The sequence below is a fragment of the Phalacrocorax carbo genome, chromosome 7 (genome assembly GCF_963921805.1).
Source record: "Phalacrocorax carbo chromosome 7, bPhaCar2.1, whole genome shotgun sequence".
Taxonomy (NCBI): domain Eukaryota; kingdom Metazoa; phylum Chordata; class Aves; order Suliformes; family Phalacrocoracidae; genus Phalacrocorax; species Phalacrocorax carbo.
In genome coordinates this window covers 43,345,669-43,369,969 of record NC_087519.1, presented here as the reverse complement: position 1 = coordinate 43,369,969, position 24,301 = coordinate 43,345,669, and the positions used below count along the sequence as shown (strand labels likewise).

Genomic DNA, 24,301 nt, shown 5'->3' with positions numbered 1-24,301 from the left:
GGTTGGATGAGAAAATAATTTTTAGCTGTCAGAGTTAAACTATATCTTACTTACCACCTATTTTCTCTTCAGAATTTGGTCCCAGACTCCATCCTTCTAACCTCTATTAATGCCCTCGAGTCCCATCAGAGGACTTCTTTCTTCATTTTGCTTTTGTTTATAGGTGAATATGGGAAGTACCAAAGTAATTTCCACCCTGGTTTCAGTTCACGTTGTGTGCATGACAAGAGTAGCTGAGAATTATGATTGTAAAAAAGTTCTCCAAAGTGATGGCTCAAACAGGTATTAACACAAATGAGGTATTAGGATAGTTAATGTTGAAATCAAAGCAACTGATATTTGTGTGTATCTCTTTGTGTATTATAAGTATCTCGTTGATGAATAATTAGAGATTCACCTGGACTATGAAGTAATGAATGTCCTGCATGTTTTCTGTGATTTAGAGAAGATTAGCTGAAGTCCCAGCCTTTCTATGAGCTTTGCAGGAGAGAAATTTTCTTCTGTTCTAAATCATAACATGATATTCCATTAGCATAGTTCTCAGTAAACACCCATTTTTAGTTCTGAGTTTGTTCACCTCTTGTACATGCAAAATCAGTTTTGCTTCTCACCCAAACATACTGTTTTATAAGTAGGTAACACTAACTTAAATAGCCATTATCAACTACTAGATTGATGCTGAACTGCTTTTCTCCACTGTTCAATAAATGCTGCGCAGATTTGGATAATGTAGCAAATCTAGCTAGAGTCTTCTTTCAAAAGTGACTGGAATAACAAATATGTGTCCAAAGATCGTGTTGTTTCACTTTGCTTTTTATGAAGTTATGTTCTTTTAGAGAAAGTTTATGTTCTGTAGAAATCAGGAAAGATTCTAATTAACAGAGCAGAATGATGTTTGGAGCTGTGAATGTGTATTTCTTATGCAGATACTGTAAACATTAGGCATTTTCTTGATTTGCTTAGACAGGAGTATATCAATAGCTAGTGTAAGCTTGAGTTCACCCTTAGATCCCCAACTACCAGCCATTCGTACTGCGACTGTTTGAGCTGTGGTGGCATTCTTGGTAAATGTAAAAAACACCCTGATGAATTAAAATTCCTGACCTGAAGCTAAAGCTTTTATTACCTCCTTTGTGGCTTTTCTGTACCCAGAATATTATAGGAATATGTTGCTGTGGGTACCGTTTTCAGGAAAGCCACCAGCAGAATTCCACATTTCTTCCTTTTTTCAGTTTTGCTTACTCTGCTGGCTGCATTATTTAGCCCTTTATGTAACCTTCTCCTGTCCCATGCTTGCATTCACCTGGCAGAATCAGCGACTGCTGTACAAACAAGACTTTCAAATACTCTGCTTTAGACTACACCATGTTCTTGTGCACACGTAGCAGTTTGCAATGGATGAATGGATGGTCCTCTCAATCACAGCTAGAAAAACAGTCATAGCTCTAATATAGTTTTCTAGAGTATAAGCATGAGTAATATGTCAAATGGATTCAATGCAGACGTGATTAAGCATGTAAAAACAAAATACTGGATAGTAGTAGAGTGAAAAAAAGCAGCCAAGAAGGGCTTAGCACTTACTGTAGGGAGTCTGAGAGGTGCCTGTTGTTGCTCCTAATGTTTAATGTTTGTGATTCAGCTCTTCAACTTGCTCTAAGAGTGAAAAGAAAAGGAAACTTGACCTTGACTTCAAGAGTACAGCCTGAAACGATTGCTACTGGAAGAATCATGGAACTACTTTTCCTGTTCCCATAATACATTCCTTGTATGTAAAGAAATTTTTCGCAGCCAAATCACATGACCCTACAGTAGAAGAGGGCTTAGCCTAGTAATTGCCACACATGATTTTTATTCTTTTGAGGAAAAAAATGGGGCACTGACTCCTGGTAGGCAGCCACTGAGTGAAGTAGGTGGAATTGGCTTCACTTGATTATAATCAGCTTTGTCCGTTTGATGCCACGTCATCCATACGCTGTTGGCACATTCTCATCCTGCCGCTTAGTGTCATAAAGCTCAGCAGGGAATATAAACTGAGGCCACAGTAACATATGGAAGAGTCTTGGCAGGATTTGGCTGGTCGTTTGAAGTGTTCTCCCTTTTTCCTTGGGTAGGAGATGAAGTCAGAGTTATATGTTTCATATATAGGGATCATTATTTTTAGACCAGCAGCAGGTCTTAGCCTTTGCATGTAATCCGCTCACCCAGAGCTGTGGCTCTGAGGTTTGCACAAAGTGCCTGTGGAGCTCAGTCATTGATGTTGAGTGTAACTTGGATTTTGGAAGTGTGGATGCTAAAAACATGTCATAATTTAAAGCTTAATGACTCAGGTTTGTCTATGTCACCTTCTGTTTCAAGCATGGCAGATTTGTGATCCCAACTTATGTAATTCTTAGTACATTGGTGTTCTCTGAGTCAAGTGAGGGAGATACGAGGCTGTCCTATTATCTGTGACCAGAGCACCACTGAGTTTGGAGTGTATTGCAGACAGGAATCTGCATCTTCTCAGCAGCCAGGGACAGCACATACAGAGGGAATCTTGGTACATTTAAAGGCTATCAGGGCCCATTCTGAAACACACAAGCTGAACTGCATGCATTTGGTGCTGACAGTGAGAAGGTTTGCCTAGGATGTCATCCCTCAGCTATACATAGCAAACTCAAAGCTCCTTAAACCTCTTACCAGTCACTTTCCACAAATGTGCACATACCTAAAGGTACTTAGTGAAAATCCTTGAGAGGTATTTAATGCAAAAGCAGTTAGTGTCTCTGGTGTTTTTCAGAAGACCCCACAAACCACTAGCAGGGAGAGGTACAGGGCAGCTACAGCGCAGCACTTGGGCCAGTTACTCATTTTGTCTCAGCCGGGCTCTGCCACCACAAGAGCTTGCCAAGATGTGTGACATGGGGGGCCTTGACAACCTGATTGCCAATACGGCCTATCTGCAGGCAAGGAAGAGTGGAGATGGAGACACCAAGGAGATGCAAAAGAGGCGTAAGAGCCTCTCGCTGCCCAGGATTGATCAATGCGGAGAGGTTAGACAGTCTGTTGTTGCTGATTATGACAGCATCTGTGAGCAGCAGCCCATTGGCAAGAAATTCTTCAGAGACTTCTTGGAGACAGTGCCAGAATATATGGTAGCTAGGGACTTCCTGGATGAGGTGTCAAACTGGGAGTTGGCAGAGGAAAGTGTCAAGAGCAGTACCATGGAGAATATGATCACCAATTTTCTTAAGGAAGGCTCCAAAAACTATCTGGCTTTCATGAGCTCTGACTTGGCCAGCAAATGCCAGGCAGCTACTGTGAAAGACTATGAGAACATCATGCAGCTGGCCAAGGAGGAAACCAAAGTCTTTCTTAAAGGCAAACCCTTCCAGGACTTCCAGACCAGCCCCCTCTATGACAAATTCATCCAATGGAAAGTTTTTGAGAAGCAGCCAGTAACTGACAAATACTTCTATGAGTTCCGAGTGCTGGGCAAAGGTGGCTTTGGAGAGGTAAGAGCTGTACTTCTAAGGATGTGGGCTATCCCCTTTCAAGACCAGAAGGTGCATTTGCAAGGAGGAACTTGGCAATGGATTACAAAGTTGTCTAAGGTTTTGCAAAACTTCTCCTTCAGATTGTCCATTTCCCAGAAATTAGGCTGGGTTTGTTATCTATACTGTGGTACAGGCTCCAGATGCCTGTTAGTGAAGAGCCACTCTAAAATTTTTATATTCTGTATCTATGCTAGTAAAGAAGCAGGCTTCTTTAAAAAAGCTTTTGTGACTGTCCATATAGTTAATTACTAGTCTGCTTCTTGGCACTGTTTTAGCCTGTGCTAGCTCCCACGCCCCCAGATAGCTTCTCGGTGCAGTTTAGGGAATAGCACAGATCAGGATCTGTTCCCAAAACACAGTATGAATAAGACTACCCTTTTTTGAGATGGAAGAGAGTTTAGCTATACAGATGCAAGCTGTATATGGTGCTTATTGTCATGGTCAGAGGATGGGTCCTTGTTCATTTTACTTGCCAATACATGTCTATTAGTGGTGCCCTCAAGAACTTTGCATAAGGTCCACCATATACTGGTCCAGAACGGAACAGGTTATATGTTTGTTTTCCTTATTTTTTCTGCTTATATACTCTGCCACAGAAGTTAGCATCAGCAGCTGCTAATATGTATCTGTGATTCCCCAGTTCCTGCCTGTTACTGCCCTTGATATTCTAGTCTCTGTGTAAAATTCCTTCATAACCTTTCCTCATGCATCTTGCTTCTCCAGGTTTGTGCCATCCAGGTGAAAAATACTGGCAAGATGTATGCCTGCAAGAAACTGGATAAGAAAAGGTTGAAAAAGAAAGGTGGAGAGAAGATGGCACTGTTGGAGAAAGAGATCCTGGAGAAGGTCAACAGCCCTTTCATAGTCACTCTAGCTTATGCCTATGAGAGCAAAAGCCATCTGTGTCTTGTCATGAGCCTCATGAATGGAGGAGATCTGAAGTATCACATCTACAATGTGGGAGAAAGGGGTTTGGAAATGAAGAGGGTCATCTATTACTCAGCTCAGATCACCTGTGGGATTCTTCATCTCCATTCCATTAAGATTGTGTATCGAGACATGAAACCAGAAAATGTCCTCCTGGATGATAACGGTAATTGCAGACTGTCTGATCTTGGATTGGCAGTGCAAGTGAAAGAGGGAAAAAGCATCACTCAGAGGGTGAGTACAAATTCATTGAACATGGGCAGTAGGAAGGGAAGCTGTGCTATTTCTAATGCATTATGAGTCCAAGACTTAATTCCCTAGGATTTGTTCCTTGCTAAAGACCTTACGTGGCCATTCCATTCTAAGAGACAGGTGGTAAGAAGATTTGGTTAGTTAACTCTCTTAGACGCTATATGTAGTAAAATAACTTCTCTTATACAGAAACAGTAGAATCAACTTGACCTGTTGTTTCTCTTAAGATAAACTCTTGAACCAGCCATTTTAGAGGGGCTAACACACATGCCTTGTGCTTTGAGCAATAGTGCATAGTCAGGGATTTAACCAATTACTTGTCTGTTTAATGAGTGGCAGGCAAAGATGTGACTCCTCCTGTATTCAGTTTTTGCTCATAGAAGAATACAGTTTCTTTGAGATTACAGTTTCTTCCAGATTACTCGTAAGTGATGCAGGTGTTCATGGTGCTGCACAATAAACCATTGCCAACCTTCTTCCCCCAACAAATTAATTCCTGAAAAAGTTAGCAGATATGATGACAGTTTGCAAATGCACATGCCTCTGTGTGTGTGTAGGAAGAAAGAGATGGATGACCAACTGGGTTTTCCTGTGTGTTAGGCTGTGCAACACTTCAGCTGTATTTAGTCATCCCAAACTAAGCCAGGTTTGTAATAATGTCATGAGGTTTACACAAGAAAGATGTATTCAGGTGGCTTAACTATGAAAAAAGCATATCTCTCCCAAGGTGTCTGGAGCTTAAAGATGCATATAATGAGTGAATGTGTCTGAAATACACTAAGAGTATGAAGAAATGGAAGCAACATTATAAACTAGTCTAACTGTCTTACGTTAAACTCCCCAAGCCTTTCAATTACTCTCTAGAAATTCAGTAGAAGAGGACATGCTAGTAACCTCTGGCATCATGCTTGGAAGTATGCATGTTTTTTGATGTTGTTACTTAATACAGTAATTTGTAGTTTGAAGGATATATGTTTTCCTGGCAATTTAAAAATTTTGTTTGTTTTTTTTTTAGTTTGCAGTGAAAGAAAATATGGAAACTGATATATTTTTAGATAGGAAATAATTTTAAAGTGAGACTGCGTTATGTTTTAGATACGAAAATACAGTTTCGCTGAAAGCTAAGGCAGGTTTTTAAATAGAACTTATGTGAAGTGGGAATGTTGTTTTGTTTGTGTAGACAGCATTTTGATCAGTTGACCCAAAGCTATGAACCCTACAGTGCTTTGTGAGTTGTAGATGCATGCAGTTGTTACGATCAGAAAAGATCATTTTGTCTAAGGGCAGTTTTTCCTACTTGTAAATATATGGGGCTTGGCAGAAGAAAAAAAAAGAAAAAAAAAAACCAACAACAACAAAAAAGAAAGTATATTTAGAAATGTCTAATCACTTCTGGTGGTACCAGGGTAGAATCTCAAAGTGGTAGAAGCACTGTTCACTGTTATATGGGTGCTTATATTAGAGCAAACCATGCAATGAATAATATACCACAGGATTGTAGTGTGTTATAAGGAATTTCTGTTAAAGACAGTTTTATTCATACAGGAAATTGAAATATGAGAAGGAAGAAAAAGAAGATTTTTTTTTCATTTTCTGTATCATAACTGTATGGGAGTATGAATAATATGAATAATAATTCCCAGTATTTTGCATTTTTATAAACTAACCCTATTTGAGTCATTTGAAAGCTACCACTAAAAACATTATATCAGAGCTAGATATTACTACTATTTATGGTAATGTCATACACAGGAAGACCTAAAAACATCTTTACAAAATTTGTTGTATTAAGCTTCACAATGTACCCTGTAATAAAATAAAAATGGTGCTGTGAAATTAATTTTTGTTTACTAACCACAGTTACATTGTGACTTAAAATTGGCAGAAAGTTTATATCATAGTGTGCTTTTTGAGTATGACTACCAAATTGTTATCACTTTAAAAAAATCTTGAGAGAAGATGTTTGTATAGGTTTCGGGTTTTTACACCCAAAGAGATATATGGCCCCAAGAGAGATTTATTAAATTAAATTAGTTGCACCATTTTGTGGACACGGTTTTATAAGGGCATTTTATAAGCTAAAGCAGAAAATATATTCCTCCAGGCCAAATCTGTGTTGTACTGTATATCTGAGTGAAGTGCCTCATATCATAAAGCTGTTTCTAGATTTTGGGTGATGGTCTGAACTGACAATTTAAGGCTTACAATTTTCAGTCTGTAATTATAGGAAAATACTACTGATCTATAACGTAAAACCTTTTCATTTCAATTTATTTATCCATCTGCAAAGAGTCCTTCTGTTTTGATGGATGTTGTAATACACTGAACTTCATTCACCTCTCCAGCAGTTCTGACTTTAAAGCCTTGTAACCCTCTTTTATGATCTTGTTCTTCATTATCATACTTAAAATATTCTTATATTGCACTATGAGAATAATGCCTAACTTCAATCATATTCATAAGTCATTCTACCGCCTGAAAGTAATTAACTAATATCCCTAGTACCAAATGAAACCATGGGTTAGCTGTCTGGTACAGTTAATGGTCATTTATTTCATCTGTTAAGATAAATTTTACTTAGCCAGTCTTACACATATTGTGAAGAATTGAGATAGTTTATTTGTTAAATGTAAGGTAGAAATAATATTTAAAATTGCATCTATTGTGCCCTTTCTGTAAGGTGATATATTTAAAAAAAAAAGGTGGATTTTTTTCCTGCTGTCTAATAAAAGCTTGTGAGCTTGAGTTGTTTGATCTTTCATTTTATTTCTTGTTTTTCATCTTAGAAATATCAGTAGCAGCAACTGTTGTATTAATTTTGCTGAAGTACTATTTCAGAGGAAAAAAAAGTAATATGCTTTTCTGGGTCATATTTTAACAGTTTACTCACACTGAACAGATTTCTACAATACAAGCTACCCTTGTATTCAATAAAGCTGCTTTTATTATGAAATTGTATTCATTCTGAGTATGGAAATCATGTTTTAGTCTCATACTCTAAATGAAGAAGCAGAATGGTGCCTTTTTAAAATTTGTTTTTGCAGGTGTGAACTAAATACAAGCTAAAGTAAGTAAAATAATCAAAGATTTTTCAACAACTGCCTAAAAATGTTTCTGAGCGATTTAGGGTTTTCATCCTGACTGCTAATCTTTTCATGATCTCTCTAGTTCTTCAGGTGTTAAGTGGATCTTCCTTGTGAATAAGCAAAATAAAATAGAAACCCCTTCCATACCTTTTATATATCAGGAGGAGCCAAATAAACAAATGCAGAGTAGACATCTGATCTTAGGCATCTGCTTAAAAAATGTTCATCTCCATGTGCTTGACTGTAACTATGCTGGTATGGAAATGACTCTTTATGTATCATAGACAGTGAAATGAAGCAGCAGTTTTCCACCTTTTTTTCTGTGCCTCTTTTTTTTTTTTTTTTTGCTATATATTATGAAGCAGAAACATCATGTGATGATTTTCATTGTTCCTTATACAGGGATGAATAGTATGTAATATATGGATTTATTGGTGTATTTTTTGAATTACAGATTGCAAAAAATACAGTATTTCAATGCATTCTGAAAGTTTTGTACGCCTTTCATGAGTGTGCAAGCAATTAAACATAATTTTCTTTGCCTCTTATGTATGAATAAATGCACGTAACCCAGACTTCAGCTGGAGGATCCATAAATCCCTTTTGTTAATCTTGTTAGGTGATTAGGTTATCACATGGCACAAGTGATAAGCTAGTTACTGAATTCCTGTTTTAGACATTTTCCAAGTTTCTGGTGAAGATTGCTATGAAACTACAATGTTTATGAACTGTTTACCAGCCAAAGGTGATTATTTTTGTGAGTGGAAAGGTTTTCTGAATTTTAGATGGGTGGTTTTAATGTGGTCTTCTTATAAAGTAATGTGTTTATGCTGCAGAAAAAGCATTCTGCAGCTGATTATTTAATACATATGTAATTTAAGAAGTAGCCTTGGTATCCTTTAAGTGTTGCCATCACATATACTCCTTTTGAGAAATATTTGTGTGCTCTATACCAGTTGTCTGTAACTATTATAAATAAAAATACCCTACTTTCAGAAACAGTGCTCCTTACAAAGGTCTAGAAAGAGTTGGACACTAGTCTTAGTTTTCTCCCTTTCTTTTCAGTTGCTACAGTAGCAAGTAGAAACACCTGGCTTTCCAAGTGATGTTATTTTGAACTTACATAGGCGGTAGTAAGTAATTGGTACAGTAATAATTACAGAGTATAGAAAACTTGAATTTCACTAAGGTGTGCTGACTTTGATTTGTGAAGTGCTAGCTGGCTTTAGAACAGAGAAGTCACAAAAAATTAAAATACACAAGTTTGAACAATAGCAGTCTTGGAAATAGAAGGCAATTGAAAGCTACTTACAAGGTTTTTTTTTCTTCATGAAACAAACATGGATTATATGGGATCTTCTCCTGATATATATATGTGTGTGTGTGTCTGTGCAATCTACCTAGAAATGTATATGCACACTTACTCAGGCAAAGTTCTTACTGACATCACTGGAAACAGAAATAAACTCTTTGCCAGTGATAATATAATTAATAATATAATTATATAATATAATATTATATTTATTATATAATTATATATAATATATAATATATATAAATAATATATATAATTATATTATTATATAATATAATAATATAATTAATCAGGACTTTAGGAGATATCATTGTGACTTTTTGTACAAATGTGCCTGTAGCATCTGTTCTTCTGTGTTGATCAGACCGTGCATAAACTAGATAGTATTTTAAAATTACACCTTTTAAAATGTCTATGTTCTCTTCGTCTTGTATAATTGAAATAGGCAACAAGGAGAAACTGAATGCCTGCAAAGAGGGCTTTTGCATAGGCAAAATGTTTTGTCTAGTTATGTACTCACTTGATTGATTCTGGAACTAGGTCTTTTTGCATGTGACAGAAATGAGGAGGCGCCATCCCAAGTTTCACCACTTGAACAGTCTGACCTGGCATCCTTTTTCCTGAAGTCTCTGCAACTTTTTCTCATACAACTCAAAATTCACTTGTTGCATGTGAGTCAAATGCTCCTGCTCTTATCCAAAAGAGTAGCACTACTTAATTTCCTGCGAACAGTTGTGAGAAAAGTGAGCGTGTTCTTCTGTTTAGTACTCTCATATCCGCTGCATATTGAAATTAATATAGGACTTAATTCTATTTTTCCGGAAGTCAGTGCGTATTTGCTGTTTATTCCAGAAATAACTTTCTGCCCTTACTGGGTACAGGTTTTGTGCAAAGCAATGATTGCATGTCAATGTTGAAGTACTTTTGTGCAGATGCATGTGAGCCAGAGAGCTTAAATATTGACATAATAGCTGTGAAAAATGACAAACATATTTTTGTAGTGTTTATAAAAGTGCATTCATATCTTCAGAGGTTTCAGGCTTCTTCACAGTTTTCCTGTGCTATGTTTTATATATTTGAAGGACATAATAATATTTTTATAGGAAAAACATGTTTTGGTTAAAATCTTACTCAAAATGTCCTTTTGCCCTCCTGTATGTTTGTTTATTATAAGATTCTATTTCTTAGGAAAACAGAAGGAAATCTATTTAGATGTTCCTGAAACTTCCAGTTCAATTTCAAGGCAGTTGAGAAGCAGGAGGCTGGTTTAGACTTGTGAAATAACTCAGCAAGCTATTCTGCAGTTGACCTTTGGTCATTATCACATGGCATTCTTATTGGATAAGATGCTGTAAAAATTTATTCTTCCTTTGCACTCTAATCCCAAGCAAATTAAGGGCTGTCATTTTTCAGAGTGACTTGCTGCTATTTTACATTTCCAAAACCACCGATCTGCTTATGCATTTTTAAGTATGACCTATCAAATTGATTGTTTTACTAGCAGAACTTTGTTCTCAAAAATTTTGGTAATCACAGCTGTTATGAAGTGCGTCATCAGGTATTTCAGATTTTTTAAATCTCTGAAACATGTACTTTACAGAATGCAACCTTATCTGCTATGAATGCCATTATAATGAGAGTGAAGGCAGCAAAAATTATTTTGTGGGATCATTCTGCCTCCTGCAGTTTTGGAGATGGCAGAAAGGATACTGTAGTAATCTAAAATTATGAGAATGCAATGTGTCCCATGAAATGCTTTCCCTACATAGGGTGTGCCACCCATGAGACACGTTTTTGTCTCTGTGAAAAGACATTAGAGCCCCTTAAGATACAGTATCAGGTCTGTTCGCATGACTTCTAACCTTGTTCTTCATTCAGTTTAACGTAACAATTAATAATTACTATAGAATGTTCTATAAAAAAAGCAAGAGATAAGATTCCTTATCAAGTTCCTAGAACTAGTAGAAAGCTTAAGCTCTTTGAACATGAAAAATGCTATGTAAGTGCTAAACAATGCTGTTTAGTCCCTTTGTCTCTTGAGGCTCATTATTTATTATAAAAAATAATATACATTCTGGAATGATCTGTTTGGTAAATCATCTCCTGAGCCACTTCTTGATTCAACATTGTCAAAGATGTTTTTATTTAATTGGGTAAGAAATTTCAACATTTGGCTGACAATGTAATTCTTTGAACTGCTGATTTGACAGCTTTGACCAGAAGCAGTATTGTAGGAAGTGTAAGCTATGGGATGGTGAGGAGTGTAGTACTTCTTATTGGACCACATGTGACATTCCACTTACTGTGATGAATAGTTTCGGTTAACAAATATCTAAACTTTTTTATTAAGACAAAATAAAATAATGAAATTACAGACACAAGCAAGTGAAAACTGTGGGCTTGGTGTTGCTCACTGTTCAAGATGAAAATCTGCTAGTGAAAGGTAGTAGGTTCAAAATACGCAGCTGTGGTTCTTAACACAATGTGTAGTTAAGCTGCAGGACTCTTTTGCATAAGATCTTGTAGGTTCTAAGAATTTAGCTGGGTTCAGGGGGAGAGCGTACAATTGATGGAAGATAACTTTATTGAGAGAAACCATTTTTGCCTCTGGAAGCCTTTCGACTGCGAACAGTTGGAGTCTAGGAGAGTATTAAAGAAGTATCAATGTACACACCAGGTCTTGTCTGTGCATCCATTTTTTTTCAGCCAATTCACAGACAGTCAACTGGCCATATGGGCCTTTGGTCTGATGCAGCAAGTACCCATCTTCCTGGATTTACATATAAAAGAGTTGTATCTCCAGCATTAGTCATAATCCTGAAAGATAAGGTGGATAAGATCCCATGGATTTCAGTGATAGACAGTAACCCTCCAGGCCTCTTTGTCCATTCACACTACAGGGGCTGTCCCTACGTTGGAAGGCCAGTACCCTTCTCAGGGCACCTCGCAGTCCTGTTCCCTCCATCACACTGGCACCAAACACAGAATTTCTCTTTGATGTCCCCTTTTTGAGAATATCATACCACAACGTGTAGATGGCTCTGTATTTCATTCATTATAAAGAGCTTCAAAAATATATACAGAGCTAAGCAGGTGGAGAATTTTCTCCCTTATTAACATTGTTTATTAAATATTCTGTGGTCATTAAATAATAGAACCATGAACATCTCTGAAGTATTATTATTCTCACATTATAAATGGGAAATGGTCGGGTGAAATTTAAAGGGAAAATAAAGGGAAAATCATGTTACAGGAAGACTAGAGAACCCTGATAATTCTTGAATTCTAATTGTGTGGTTATGAGTCTGTACCAAGTGTTCTGCTTGTCCTATATGCTCCATCCCTATAATGTCTGATTACTTCACTGTCTATGAATGCATATTTCTTCAGCTGACACATCACCAAGGTGGGAATGTTAGCAGATTCTATCTCCAATAGGGATCTGAGGCAAAATAGTGATTTACACGGGATCACACAGGAACAAAGTGGGGAGATGCTCTAGAGTCCAAAATTAAAATTAGTGCCCAGTTACTGGACCATCCTTCCTCAAGCCATTTATCCCTTTGGTTTTCAAATAGCATGAATCTAAACTGAAAAACATGCTGTAACTATGTCTATTTCTCTTGCCAAGTGTGAGCACAGAGGCAGCCTGCCCTTACTGTCATAGAAGTGGCTTTCTCTTTAATTTGTGCAATTTCCTTGATTTCAATGACTACTGATGTCCAAGCTTGAAAGAGTAAAAACCAATGGTGGATTTTTTTTCACTTCTCCAGTTAGTGACTTTGAACCCAGAGGCAGTTTTCTTTCCTTTTTTCTAGTATAGCAGAAATTTGTTATGTCCCTTTTGTGCTTTTATCTCTGTGCGTTTTTTTAAGGCAGAGAGCTTGCCCCATTAAAATGCTTATGTGAAAATAAAAAAAACTTTGCTCTTGAATTTTGTGTAAGCATGAGGCATTCAGTTCCTCCTAAGCTCCTATATAGTCTTTCTCATCTTTTCCTGGTTCTCTGAAGAGTCCTCCTTGTGTTCTTCTGAATCAGTAGCCCATCAATTTATGATGGGCCATCCCATCATAAGGTCCATCCCTTTGCTAAGCATTAACAATATGCCAAAATCTTTGTTCTGTGAAACTTTTAAAGGGTGCCTTTTGTCCTAATTTGATTTGATTTCATCTTTTTTTAAAAGATAGTTGCCTATTCATTTGATCAACTGGCTTCTTGTTACTGTATGAACACGTGGTGAGAAAGTGTGGGAGAACTGCAATTCTGCGTGACTCATTTAAATTACGCTCCATTCCTCCTCACAGTCGTTCTTGGGAAAAAAATGAAGCTTGTAAAGTGAGTGACAGAGGCAGATCGTTGTTCTTCTCTACATCTAGGGCCTATTAGCTCGTGCACAGAGAATAGTTTTCTGTCATCTGTTCCTGCGTTCCTGCAGGGTCTATTAAGGCCATTGCTGAAGGAGTGGAGGAACAGCTGGACAAGAGAACAAAGCAGGCAGTGGCACCCCTTGGAGGAAGGAAGGACCGAGCCCCAGGAAACAGCTGATAGAGCTAAACTCAGCTTGTTTTTTTTCCTCTGTTCAACAGTTCTTGTGCCATGGCAAACAAGAGAGACATTCTGATTTGCTTCACTGTTTGGTTTGTGATATCAATTGACTTTGTTTTGCAGAGATCTGTGGGAAAAGGTAGAGACATCTAAATCCTATTTCTTTTCATTTGCCTGTTTCTGTGACGATGAAAGCTCCAGAGAGTTTTTTCTCCCCTGCATCTGCTAGAAACTGGGATAATGGCAGCGTTCAAGGGACTTTTCCTTCTTGGGACAGCATCTGGCTAGGAGGATGTATGAGTGTGCTTACGCTATGGGCCTTGTTCTGCTCGGAGTTGTGGTGTGCCAAGTACCCGTTGACTGTACTGGGAACTGAGTGCACTTAGTGCTTCTCAGGATCACATCTTGTATTATTAAAAGACTATAATTATGCAACCTTTTAAAAATTTATGCAGGGTCACATTTCACAAAAGAAATATTTGTATACTTTCAGATGAGTCATTTCTACTATGCCTTGTCAAACCACACTCAAAGCAACAATACCACTTAACAGAACTTCTTCATTAATGTATCCAAGGACAACATTTGGTCATTGCATTTTAGAGGATTATTGGAAAAATTGTATTTTGGGTTGTTCTCAGGATAGAGAAATAAAGGGAAAGTAGATCTGTTAACCCTTTTCAAAAGGAAGACAATTATAATTGACAAAAATTTAATTACTACTTTTATATTTCAAACAGCGTATGCAAGCAAGGCATCATCACAAAAGATATTATTAGATGGAGAGCAAGGGAAAAATAGCTAGTGCTGCATTGACTGCACTTCAAAAAGTTGTGTGCCTCTGCAATGGCATATGATTTCTTCCTTCTATAAAAAAGTTGGGATAATATAACATTCTTTGGCTCATTTGTGATATTTTTTTTGTTGTGTCTCATTAGTTGTTTCCAGGTCAGGGAAGGGGTGATTCCATGTGTTCATGTGTCTCTATAAGATCACATGAGCAGTCAACAGATACGTTCAAATGGTTCCTGGTCTTATCAGGAATTCTACAGGAAAGAAGAGAATAAGGTGCGTGGTCTTAGTCCTAGTCAAAACCCAATGCGCACCCTAGTAGTGCAGAGTTGTCAACAAAGGAATGCCACTTTCTGAGTGTGGGGTGTTTTTTTTTTTAGTTTTCCCTCTTTCCATTGAAAGAGTGAAATTTATCCATGTAAAATAAGATTTGCAAGAAAAAGTGTTTTCAGTTAATACACAACTTCTGAATTTACTTATAAACTGTATTGAGTGAAAACAACTACAAAACCATACAAACCTAATGAATTTTTTGTGTGATAGACATACCAGTGACCCATACTTAGAGGTATCCATTCTGAGGCATGGTCAGATAATTCTAACTGAATTAAATATTCAATACCATCCTGTGGAAAATAGATCCCTTCTCAAAAATAATGCATTTATCTTTTTGTGATATCTTTTAATTCCTTTGGTTTCTGCCTTTTGTTTTCCTTTTTATATTTGAGTATAATTTACAGTATATTTATTTACTCTCTGGCCTGCTGAAAGTAACTTAACTCATTACTCTGATTCACTTTTGCTCTGGGAATCAGTGGATGCATTTTCCTCTTTTTTTGCTGCAGAAATCCCACTACTGCTAGTGAGAGTTGTACAGTTTAAAAACTTCCATCACTAAGCTTCTGTTTTACCCGCTTAAATAAACCCCTTCTGAGTCATTGAGGCTGCCTTTCATGTTGCCACAGGATGTCTTTTCCTTGAAAGATGTTCTGATCTTTGACATCTTGTTCTCCATAATGATTAGTGCACGGGTGTTACGTTTTAGCTTCCCTCTAATGCTATCTACTCCCCAAAGATAGAATTAAATCTTCATTTAAAAGATGTATGTTCTTCCAGTTGCAGGGGTTGAATAATTGCTTTCTTTGTGTTCCCTAATATAACAAATACTTATGGCTTTATCATCTTTCTTCCAAAATGATCATCTTTCTTCCCAAATGATTTTGCCAAAGCTCCACATATGTAGAAATAGGTGGAAAAGAATAAAATTTAAGCTTTTATTCTTCCTTTCATCAAATTCCTGTTTTGATAAAGATTGCAGAGATTTATGCATTTCATCCCTCTGCTTGTGGATGTTTCTTCCCCCTTAAACATCACAGCTGACTACTTGTGAACTGTGTTTGTTTCTGCTATAAAATGGTAATGTTTTAAGTGGGTTTTCAGTCTCAGGGGTTATGAGTTGAGGTTTAGATTCCTGCTTCTCAAAATTCTGAATTGAAATGGTTCGACAGAGGAACAATATATGTTTCTAGACTTCTTTGAGATTGAGCTGGATCAGCTCAATAACAGCTCAAAAGATTTCAGTGCTACTGATTTAGAATTTTGAAGTTTAATTCTTGTTCACAGTAACCCCATCCAGTCTTTCACTTCAGTCTGAAAGGGAAGCTGTTGTTGGTTCATCTCTATGTTCTGTTAAATTGTGGTCATACAGTCTTTATGGTCTTGCTTTCTCTGTTCTTGAGAAACATGAGTACCAGGTCAAAGCATGGTGTTCTTCCATATGCTATGACTTACTGAAGGTCTTCTGGAAAATGCATGTGGAAGAGACGGAAGTTACTTGGCAACTATCTCCTCTGAAAAAACAACTATGGAAGAAAGAACACAAGTGGAAGCAAAGAGAGGCAGTCTGAAATGAGCTGCCTTGAGATACATTTATAACTGCAGAATTCTGACTTTTCTGTGTCAGATTTATCCAGTTCCCGTATGATGATGCTAAGCTGCAGCAAAGTAATGTCATATCAGAAAGACCATACTGTGCTCTCAGGGTACATTTTGATGATGATATGACTCATCAGATCTTCAAGGCATTAGTACCCCAGCTTCATCTCAGTAGAAATAAGAATGTTTATTGCTTCCCAAAGGCAAAAAAAAAATATTCCAGAAGCCCATTTCGTGTCTGTGTTCACTACCTGCAATGAGCTCTGTGTGCATCCATTTGTACCCAACTTTCTCTGCTGCTTTCAACCCCTCCTCTCCCTTTTAGGTTTCATGATCTTCTGAGGCCAGATGGATCTGGGTTCTGTGGTCCATATTTGAGCGCTTATCCCCCTTTCTGAATGGAGCAGTAATCGTACATTAAAATGTAACACTGTCAGGGTATCTCTCTCAATATTAACTTTTACTAACAGAAATTCAATGCGAACAGTACAACTTCCCTGTGGAGTGATGTCAGCTCTTGCAGGGCCCAGATGGCTCCTGTGTACTTTTGCGGTTTTAGTGAGGGAGGCAAAGGTTCGCTTCTAATCTTTTCTTTTGCTTTCAACCTGTCTGATATTTTTGGTTTTTTCTCATCTCATTTCTGGTTTTCAGCCAAATGGAGGATTTTGCTCTATATCCCTAAAAGTTAAAAAAATACCAAGGGGGAAGATAAACTGGATTTTATTTTCTGGCCATTAGGCTTATGTCGTAATTGATGCTAAGATGTTCTCTATTGCACACGTTGTTTACAGTACAGTATGTGCCATAATGTGTAGTGGCATGAGATAAAGTTTATAGGGAGGCCTGACTCAGAAATACTGTGCCTAAAGTTGCAAAAATTAGAGGAGTTACCTAAACCCCATAAAATAAAATTAATCTGTTGAGCTATGCTTTTTACAAATATTATTTACCCAAACGAGCCCTTGTTTTAGTTACCTTTTTCTGTTTTGCTTTGGAGTGAATTTCTGTAACTACGTGTGTTCTGGTAGCAGATGATGACCATCTGGAATAACCTTTAGTGGGATTTTGCACAAACATAATTTTTAATTTTAAATGGTAATACTACTAATTCATCAGCCTCAGTATTTCAGAAAGATATAAAAGAGGTTCAAGCAACTTCTGCCTTCTTACCACTGTTAGCTGAATCTGGTAAAAATATAAAGTAAGATATAGCATCAGATGTGGCAGGAAAGGTTGGGTTGGCTGAGGAAACAGCATTCGCTGTTTTGATTGAAATATCACATCCTCAGTCATGTTACAGTGCAGCAGAAAGCATATAGGGAGGCTGACCCTCCTCTCTTTCCTCCCAGGTGAATCGGCTCCCTAGAGACAGAGGCAGCAGGAGCTATTTTGAACACTGTGCAGTCTGTCCCCTGGGGGAAACGTGCCAGGCATGGTCCAGGAAGGAAGAAGGCAGATTCCCCTGGCAGATTCCACTCTCAAAGAGCAGACATTTCTCTTGGAGAAGGGTCCCTTAGTGCTGCATACAGTAGTAGGCTTTATTCAGAGAGCTTTTTTCAGTTAGGAAGTATGAGCTCATTCTTTCACCTGAATGCATGTAATTTACTAATTATAATTTTCATAGGTTTACTTTCGTACAATGGTTTTAAGAGTTTTTCTTGGCCCTTGATGGTAGTACTTCCTTCCAGAAACCAACAGGGAATGTGGGTAAGAACTTCCTCATGCAGCTCGGCTACTGGCTTGGTGAGAGTTTTCTCATCGGCAGCAGACCCCTGTGTTGGACGAGTTATAACCACTGAATGTGGAGGCTGAATTGGTGACTGACTGACTGATTTTTGACTCTGTTTAACCTTTTAAAATTGATTGCTAGCTGTTTTTACAGGACAAAGCTAACACCATTGTCTTCAACAGGAAAAAAATTAATATGAAAAAAGAAAGCAAGAAAAATGTTAATTGAAAAAGAATCAACTTTTAGGTAGAAGTTGCACAGATGTTTCACCTTTGAAGAGCATATTTGAGACAGTTTTCCCATATGTTAAGATGTTTAAAACCAGAAATACTCCATGTGCTAAAACAGAGTTATACCTCAGAGTTTCTAGATTTAAAAAAAATAATCTATTATACATTGTATTACTAATGTTTTGGAAGAATTATAATCTGTTTAATTATATGCATTTGATTACTGACACTGTATAGTAAATCTGTCTGTATGTTTGCAATAGGCTGGGACAAATGGTTATATGGCTCCCGAAATCCTGAAGGAAGATGATTACAGCTATCCTGTGGACTGGTTTGCTATGGGGTGTAGTATTTATGAGATGGTTGCTGGGCGAACACCATTCAAGGATTTCAAAGAAAAGGTCAGTAAGGATGAGGTTAAAAGAAGAACTCTGGAAGATGAGGTGAAATTTGAACATGCCAACTTCACAGAGGAAGTGAAAGATATTTGCCGACTGTTTTTGGCTAAGAAAACAGAGAATCGTTTAGGAAGCAGGTATGCCTTACTTCTCAAACTCAGTAAAAGTCAGATTAAAGCTGCAAACAATACTATTATTTTATATATTACACAAAATGGGGTTAGATCTTGACTTTCTACAGAGTACTGAATTTTTCCTTTCACTTCTAGGAAGAGAGAGGTGGAAAGTTTTGAAGATAATATGGAAATAAGGAATTTTGTTGCAATAGTGTGATTGTCTGTCTTCACCCCAGACTACTCATAGGAGTTCCCTTCTTGGTATTTTGTGGGGTTTGATTCTATATAGTTTCGGGAGAAGGGAGCAGCCTGTTTCTCTTGCATTTTGCTTCCTGAAGGTAAAGGATATTCAAGAAGATACCTGCATCTATGCTAATGCAGACTGAATGCAGACTCTTAGGCTGTATCACTTACTGGAATGATGCGGGCAAAAATCCAAATCTGCAGTGTGGATTCTTTTCCCTGCAGATATCCAACTTGCAAGGCTGTGTCATTGGCTTCTTACTGAAGAGACCTTAACCCCTCTGCTTTACTCAAGTGCTTTAAAAAAAATCTTGTAGAGGTTCTGGTCTTCCTGACTCATCCCAGGGAGAAAAGGGAAGAAAAGAATATTGAGCACAAATTCTTATAAAGCAAAATATTTTTGGGCACTTCAGAGGTGGCTTTGTGTTGATGAAAACGGATGGATGTGTCCCTAACTTAGCAATTTCAAGTAACTGTTAAATAAGAAGAAAATTGGAAAGCTAAGCATTGTCATATTTAACTTGTAATACCTCTGATCCCTCTGGGGTGGGGGGAGTGTGTGTATATATATATTTTTTAAAAAATCACTTAGTGCATTTCTAATGAGACAGATTGGGGATCTACATTTGCAATCTAGACAAAATGAAAGAAATATAATAAAAATGTAAAAAAAGAAATAGGAAACTGATAGTATCTGCCTTTAGAATACACCATGATTTGAATCACCTAGGAATACAAATATACGTATCAGGTGCTTTTCCAATCTAAAGGTGGAGTAGACACAGGGACCTAATCAAAATGCACAGATAGTCTTCTAAATTTATATTTCATAAAAACATGGAACAGTTTTGCAAAATGTTAGTCACACATTTGGCTGAAAGAATTAACTTTAATGAAAGGTACTATATCATTAATATACATATTTGTATTATTTCAGTGCTAAATGAAGACAACTGCTTTTTGTGCCAATGAGTTTTCCCAACTCTGCAAGACTACAAAGAATATTTTCAACAGCACATACAGCATGTTTGATACAAAATCTGTATTATTTTTAATATGTTTAAAAAGCTTATTTTAAAATATATGTTTAATACAAAAACATTTAGAGAATGCTACCTTACAAGTCAGCATGCTTTGCAGACATCTAGTCTTACAGGATTTTGTGAAGTAAACAAATTTCCGAGTATAGGAAAATCAAATTTAGAGATTCTGAGTGACTTGGTCAAGTTAATTTAGCAAGTCTGAAGCAAAACCAGCAACAGACTATTCACTTACTGAAACCACATTCCCTTTGCCAAGGGAATAATTTACAATCATTCTGTCTGCTTACTGTTACGTTATTTCTCAGCAATGGGAGAAGTGTACACAGAAAGGTAATTGCAGAGATTTTTTTTTTCCCCCTCGCTATTTAAGATATTCTTACGTGCCATACTTAGAGGAGGAAGACAATAGGATGTATACCATGCCTGGGCATGATACAGAATACAAGCCTGCACGTAACTCTTAAACTGGGCAATACTATTCAGGACAGCTCATCCTTAATGTAAAGATTAGCACTGTAATTCTGCTAAGGAGAACAAGACCTTGGGTTATCTACATAAGTGCCTGTTGCATAAGTTAAAGCTGCTCAAGGACAGCTTTACTTTGTACACCTGACCTTTTAAACTACTCCACTCTTTGATTGAAGACTCAGTATCACTGGCTAACTCAGGAAAGATGTAACCCTCTTTCTCCACTCAAGCTTTTTGGGATTGCCATCTCAAATCCCAAATCTGTAAAGTGATGGGTTTTTTGTAATGGAGGAATACAAAATTGACATAGTTTAGATGAGTTCGTTTGCTCTGCTTAGGTTACATACAGGTGCAGATCACACAGGAAGAGCTCAAGTTCATATCCAACTAGTTGGAAGATGCCTCAGTTGGTTCCAGTAGATGGCGTTCCTGTAGCTGTATGTTTTTAAACTTTTTATGGTTTTGGTGGTGTCAGAAAATACATCAGGAGGAGAAACACTGCAGCAATCCATTCTGGAGCCTTCACCAGCTTCTAGTGCTTTTTGGTTTATGTTATAGAAAGGAAAAACAAAATACAGTGAAATTTTTGTGAGTGCATCTGCCCAGTAGGATTGTCCGCACTACTAGCCCAGTAGTGTCCCAGGACAGTAGTCAATTTGAACAGCAACTCTAGTGCCCTTCAGGCTAACAGTGAATGTAAATAAATCATGTCAGGCTTGAGGGCTGCTCAAGTACTGGTTATCACTACCCAGTGAAGTTAGGAGATGATTTTGCAAGACTATGTACATACAGAGGTCGTGATCCCTGATGGCTTAATCTATACATTCATAGTTGTGTTCGTATAGCTCTTTTAGGTTGAAAACGTAATTTTTTCCTTACCCAGGGTGCCTGGATGGCAGCATCTATAATTCGTTCAGGCTGTGATTTAGCATCCTGGTTGTGGTGGTGTACAGTGGCTAGTGGCTGGTGGCGACCTGCTCAGAGTAGCCAGGCAGCAGAGGCACAAAATGACAGTTTTCTGACAAGGGAGCTGAAAAGGGCAGCTGGTGGTCTGATCTCAGCTGTGCCTGGGTAGCACCAAGGCAGGCTAGAAGTGTGGCAGGACAGCATATGAGGAACTGGTAGTAGTGTCAAGCTAAAGAGGCTGTTCTTTATACATGGTATAAGGTCTTAAAAAAAGAAATATTTTGTATAGTCACACAAATCCACTACTTCTATATGGAGCTTCTACACATTTGCAAAGATAAAAAGACTTGCCGAAAGTTTGCATTACATTTTGTTTATAGAACATTGTCCAGAAATACAGGAGTGCTTGCACTTTGCTAAGTAAGGAAACATTTACATTCCTTACATTTTGTAAGGAAGTCAGAAAAGAAATCAGCAGCGTGTTAGCAACTACCATTTTCTGAGGCCAGAAACCAGACAAATTTGTTTTTCTTATGTAACCATTTTCAAGACCAGTGCACCCATAAAGACATTAAAAGAAGAAGGCATAGGTATAAAAAAATACAGTGGTCCTCCCTGCTCGCCCTTTCACTAGCATTCAAAACTCAAACTTTGCACGCCTTGACACTAGAGGCACAGTTCAAAAGCTGTGGTCCTTGGTCATGCTTTAACGAGCACACATTGAGGCTCAGTTTATTCTTATCATCAGAATATCCTACAAGTCTCTCTATGTGTTTACAATGAAACAATTCACTGTTTCTTTTACTGAGGTTCTGACTGAGGTCTGCAATTGTTTTTCTTAGGATGTATTTAAAATATGTATTTACAATTATTTTAGTCCTTTATGGATTTTATTATTGGCTTTTAACAATATTAATAAAGGATTGTGTTTGACAGTGGCAGACATACTTTTCCTAATGTCCTAATTTGTGAAACCTCTTGCTTTAAATCTTTGTTCATTTATAAGAATAGTTTATTTGAATGAACAGACTCATTAAAACTGGGATTGTATTGGAGCAACATAATTGAGTTTTATCATGTGAATGCATAGCTGTTTTGAACTAAGATAAAACCAGAAATGTTATTTCTCACAAGTTTCCTATTCAGACTGTTGTTCCTCAGAGTCAGTCCCTAGCTGTGTTAACCCAATGTACCCCAGTCCAGACTTTAATAGATATTCTTATCCTAGTTAATATAGAGCCAACCACTGGACTTCCATGGTTGAAAAGCAAATCCAATACTCCCCCTCCCCATCCTGCTATATTTTCAGTTCTGGTTAAAGTGTATCTGCGGATATGGGTATCTCAGTGGGCTGCCAGAAGGAGCACTGCAATTGTTGCATGGCACCTTGCCCAGAGTCATTTACCATGAGAGATGAAGAATAATCAGAACGTTTTCTGCTTCTCAGCTTTGCTTATATTGTGCAATGCAGCATTCTTTGGTTATGAAAAAAGGAATTGCATTGCATTGTGTGCATGTATATTATATCTCTTCTTACCTTAAAATACTCTCATGTATACAACACAAAGACACACCTGAGAGCAAAACATCATACTTATTAACAAACTTTTGCTTTATTGCAGAAATGAAGATGATGACCCAAGAAAACATAGTTTCTTCAAGACAATAAATTTCCACAGGCTAGAGGCAAACCTTATTGACCCTCCATTTGTGCCAGATCCATCTGTTGTTTATGCCAAAGATGTTGCAGACATTGCTGACTTCTCTGAAATCCGAGGAATTGAGTTTGATGACAAAGATAAAAAGTTCTTCAAAAGGTTTGCCACAGGTGCTGTCCCTATAGCCTGGCAGGAAGAAATTATTGAAACGGGACTGTTTGAAGAACTGAATGATCCTAACAGAGTAGATTCTGGGGGATACGCAAATGGAGGTGAAGCTAAGTCAGGAGTTTGTTTGTTGTTGTAAATATCACATCGGTAACAAAAAGAGTAGAAACCACCTCAGAACTTTCCATATTCCGACACTGTTGCAGAAATTCAGTGCATCTGTTTAAGAAGAACCAATCAGTGTAATATGACGTTGATAGGCTATTTAGGACCACGAGCTGTGTAGACTATTATTTTCCTTTGCTCTAGCAAGGGAGATAATATTTTTTCTTTTTTGGAGATTCATCAAGATGAAGAACCATATTTCTCTAGGAAACTTAGCATGATAGAAATTCTGAAATACGAAAAGCAAAATGAGCGAAGAGGCAACACCTTTTGAAAATGACTGACTACCATTTTGAATACAATAATTTGTTGGTTTTCTTTCTATTTTCTTGTTATTTCTACTAACAATTCCTCTTTGTTCTACAGTTTTCAGGAAAGATTTTTTTAATTTTCAAGTAGTAATATTGTCAGACAATGGAGCTTATATATCATGTCAAACTTGGAACCTTATTGGTTAGCCAGTCTGTCTGTTGTTTTCTTAATTTCTGTTAGTTTTTTAATGGTTTGACTGTAATATTTTCAGATTGTCAAAAATGTAAAAGAAGGCTCTACATATCACTAGGAAATAGGACCAAAAGGATCAAACTCTTTTCAAAGTTGATTTTAACAGAGTGAGGAAAAGATTCCACCAAATTAATTGAATAAAGCATTTATTTATTATCAAGTGTATTCTTTTAAGTGATAATACCATATACAAAGAAAATTTAGTTGTAAGTTCTTTTTGGCAATCAAATTTAAACTTTTATCAGGTTTCCTGATCATTTTTCTCTATTTCAATGATAACTTAAG

General features: G+C 37.2%; 1 protein-coding gene across 1 annotated transcript; it reads left to right on the top strand.

Moving 5' to 3' along the window:
• Positions 1-56: 56 nt before the first annotated feature.
• GRK7 (G protein-coupled receptor kinase 7) lies at positions 57-24,172 on the top strand. The gene is made up of 4 exons (XM_064457699.1): positions 57-3,494; positions 4,260-4,697; positions 18,611-18,882; positions 23,144-24,172. The coding sequence occupies exons 1-4, from the start codon at positions 2,745-2,747 to the stop codon at positions 23,484-23,486; spliced, it is 1,803 nt and encodes a 600-aa protein (XP_064313769.1). The 5' UTR covers positions 57-2,744; the 3' UTR covers positions 23,487-24,172.
• The last annotated feature ends 129 nt before the right edge of the window (positions 24,173-24,301 follow it).

Coding starts and splice junctions, on each gene's coding strand:
- GRK7 (XM_064457699.1), top strand. CDS start 2,745: ATGCAAAAGCAGTTAGTGTCTCTGGTGTTTTTCAGAAGACCCCACAAA. Junction 4,698..18,610: donor GAAAAAGCATCACTCAGAGG/GTGAGTACAAAT, acceptor TGTTTGCAATAG/GCTGGGACAAATGGTTATAT. Junction 18,883..23,143: donor GAGAATCGTTTAGGAAGCAG/GTATGCCTTACT, acceptor GCTTTATTGCAG/AAATGAAGATGATGACCCAA.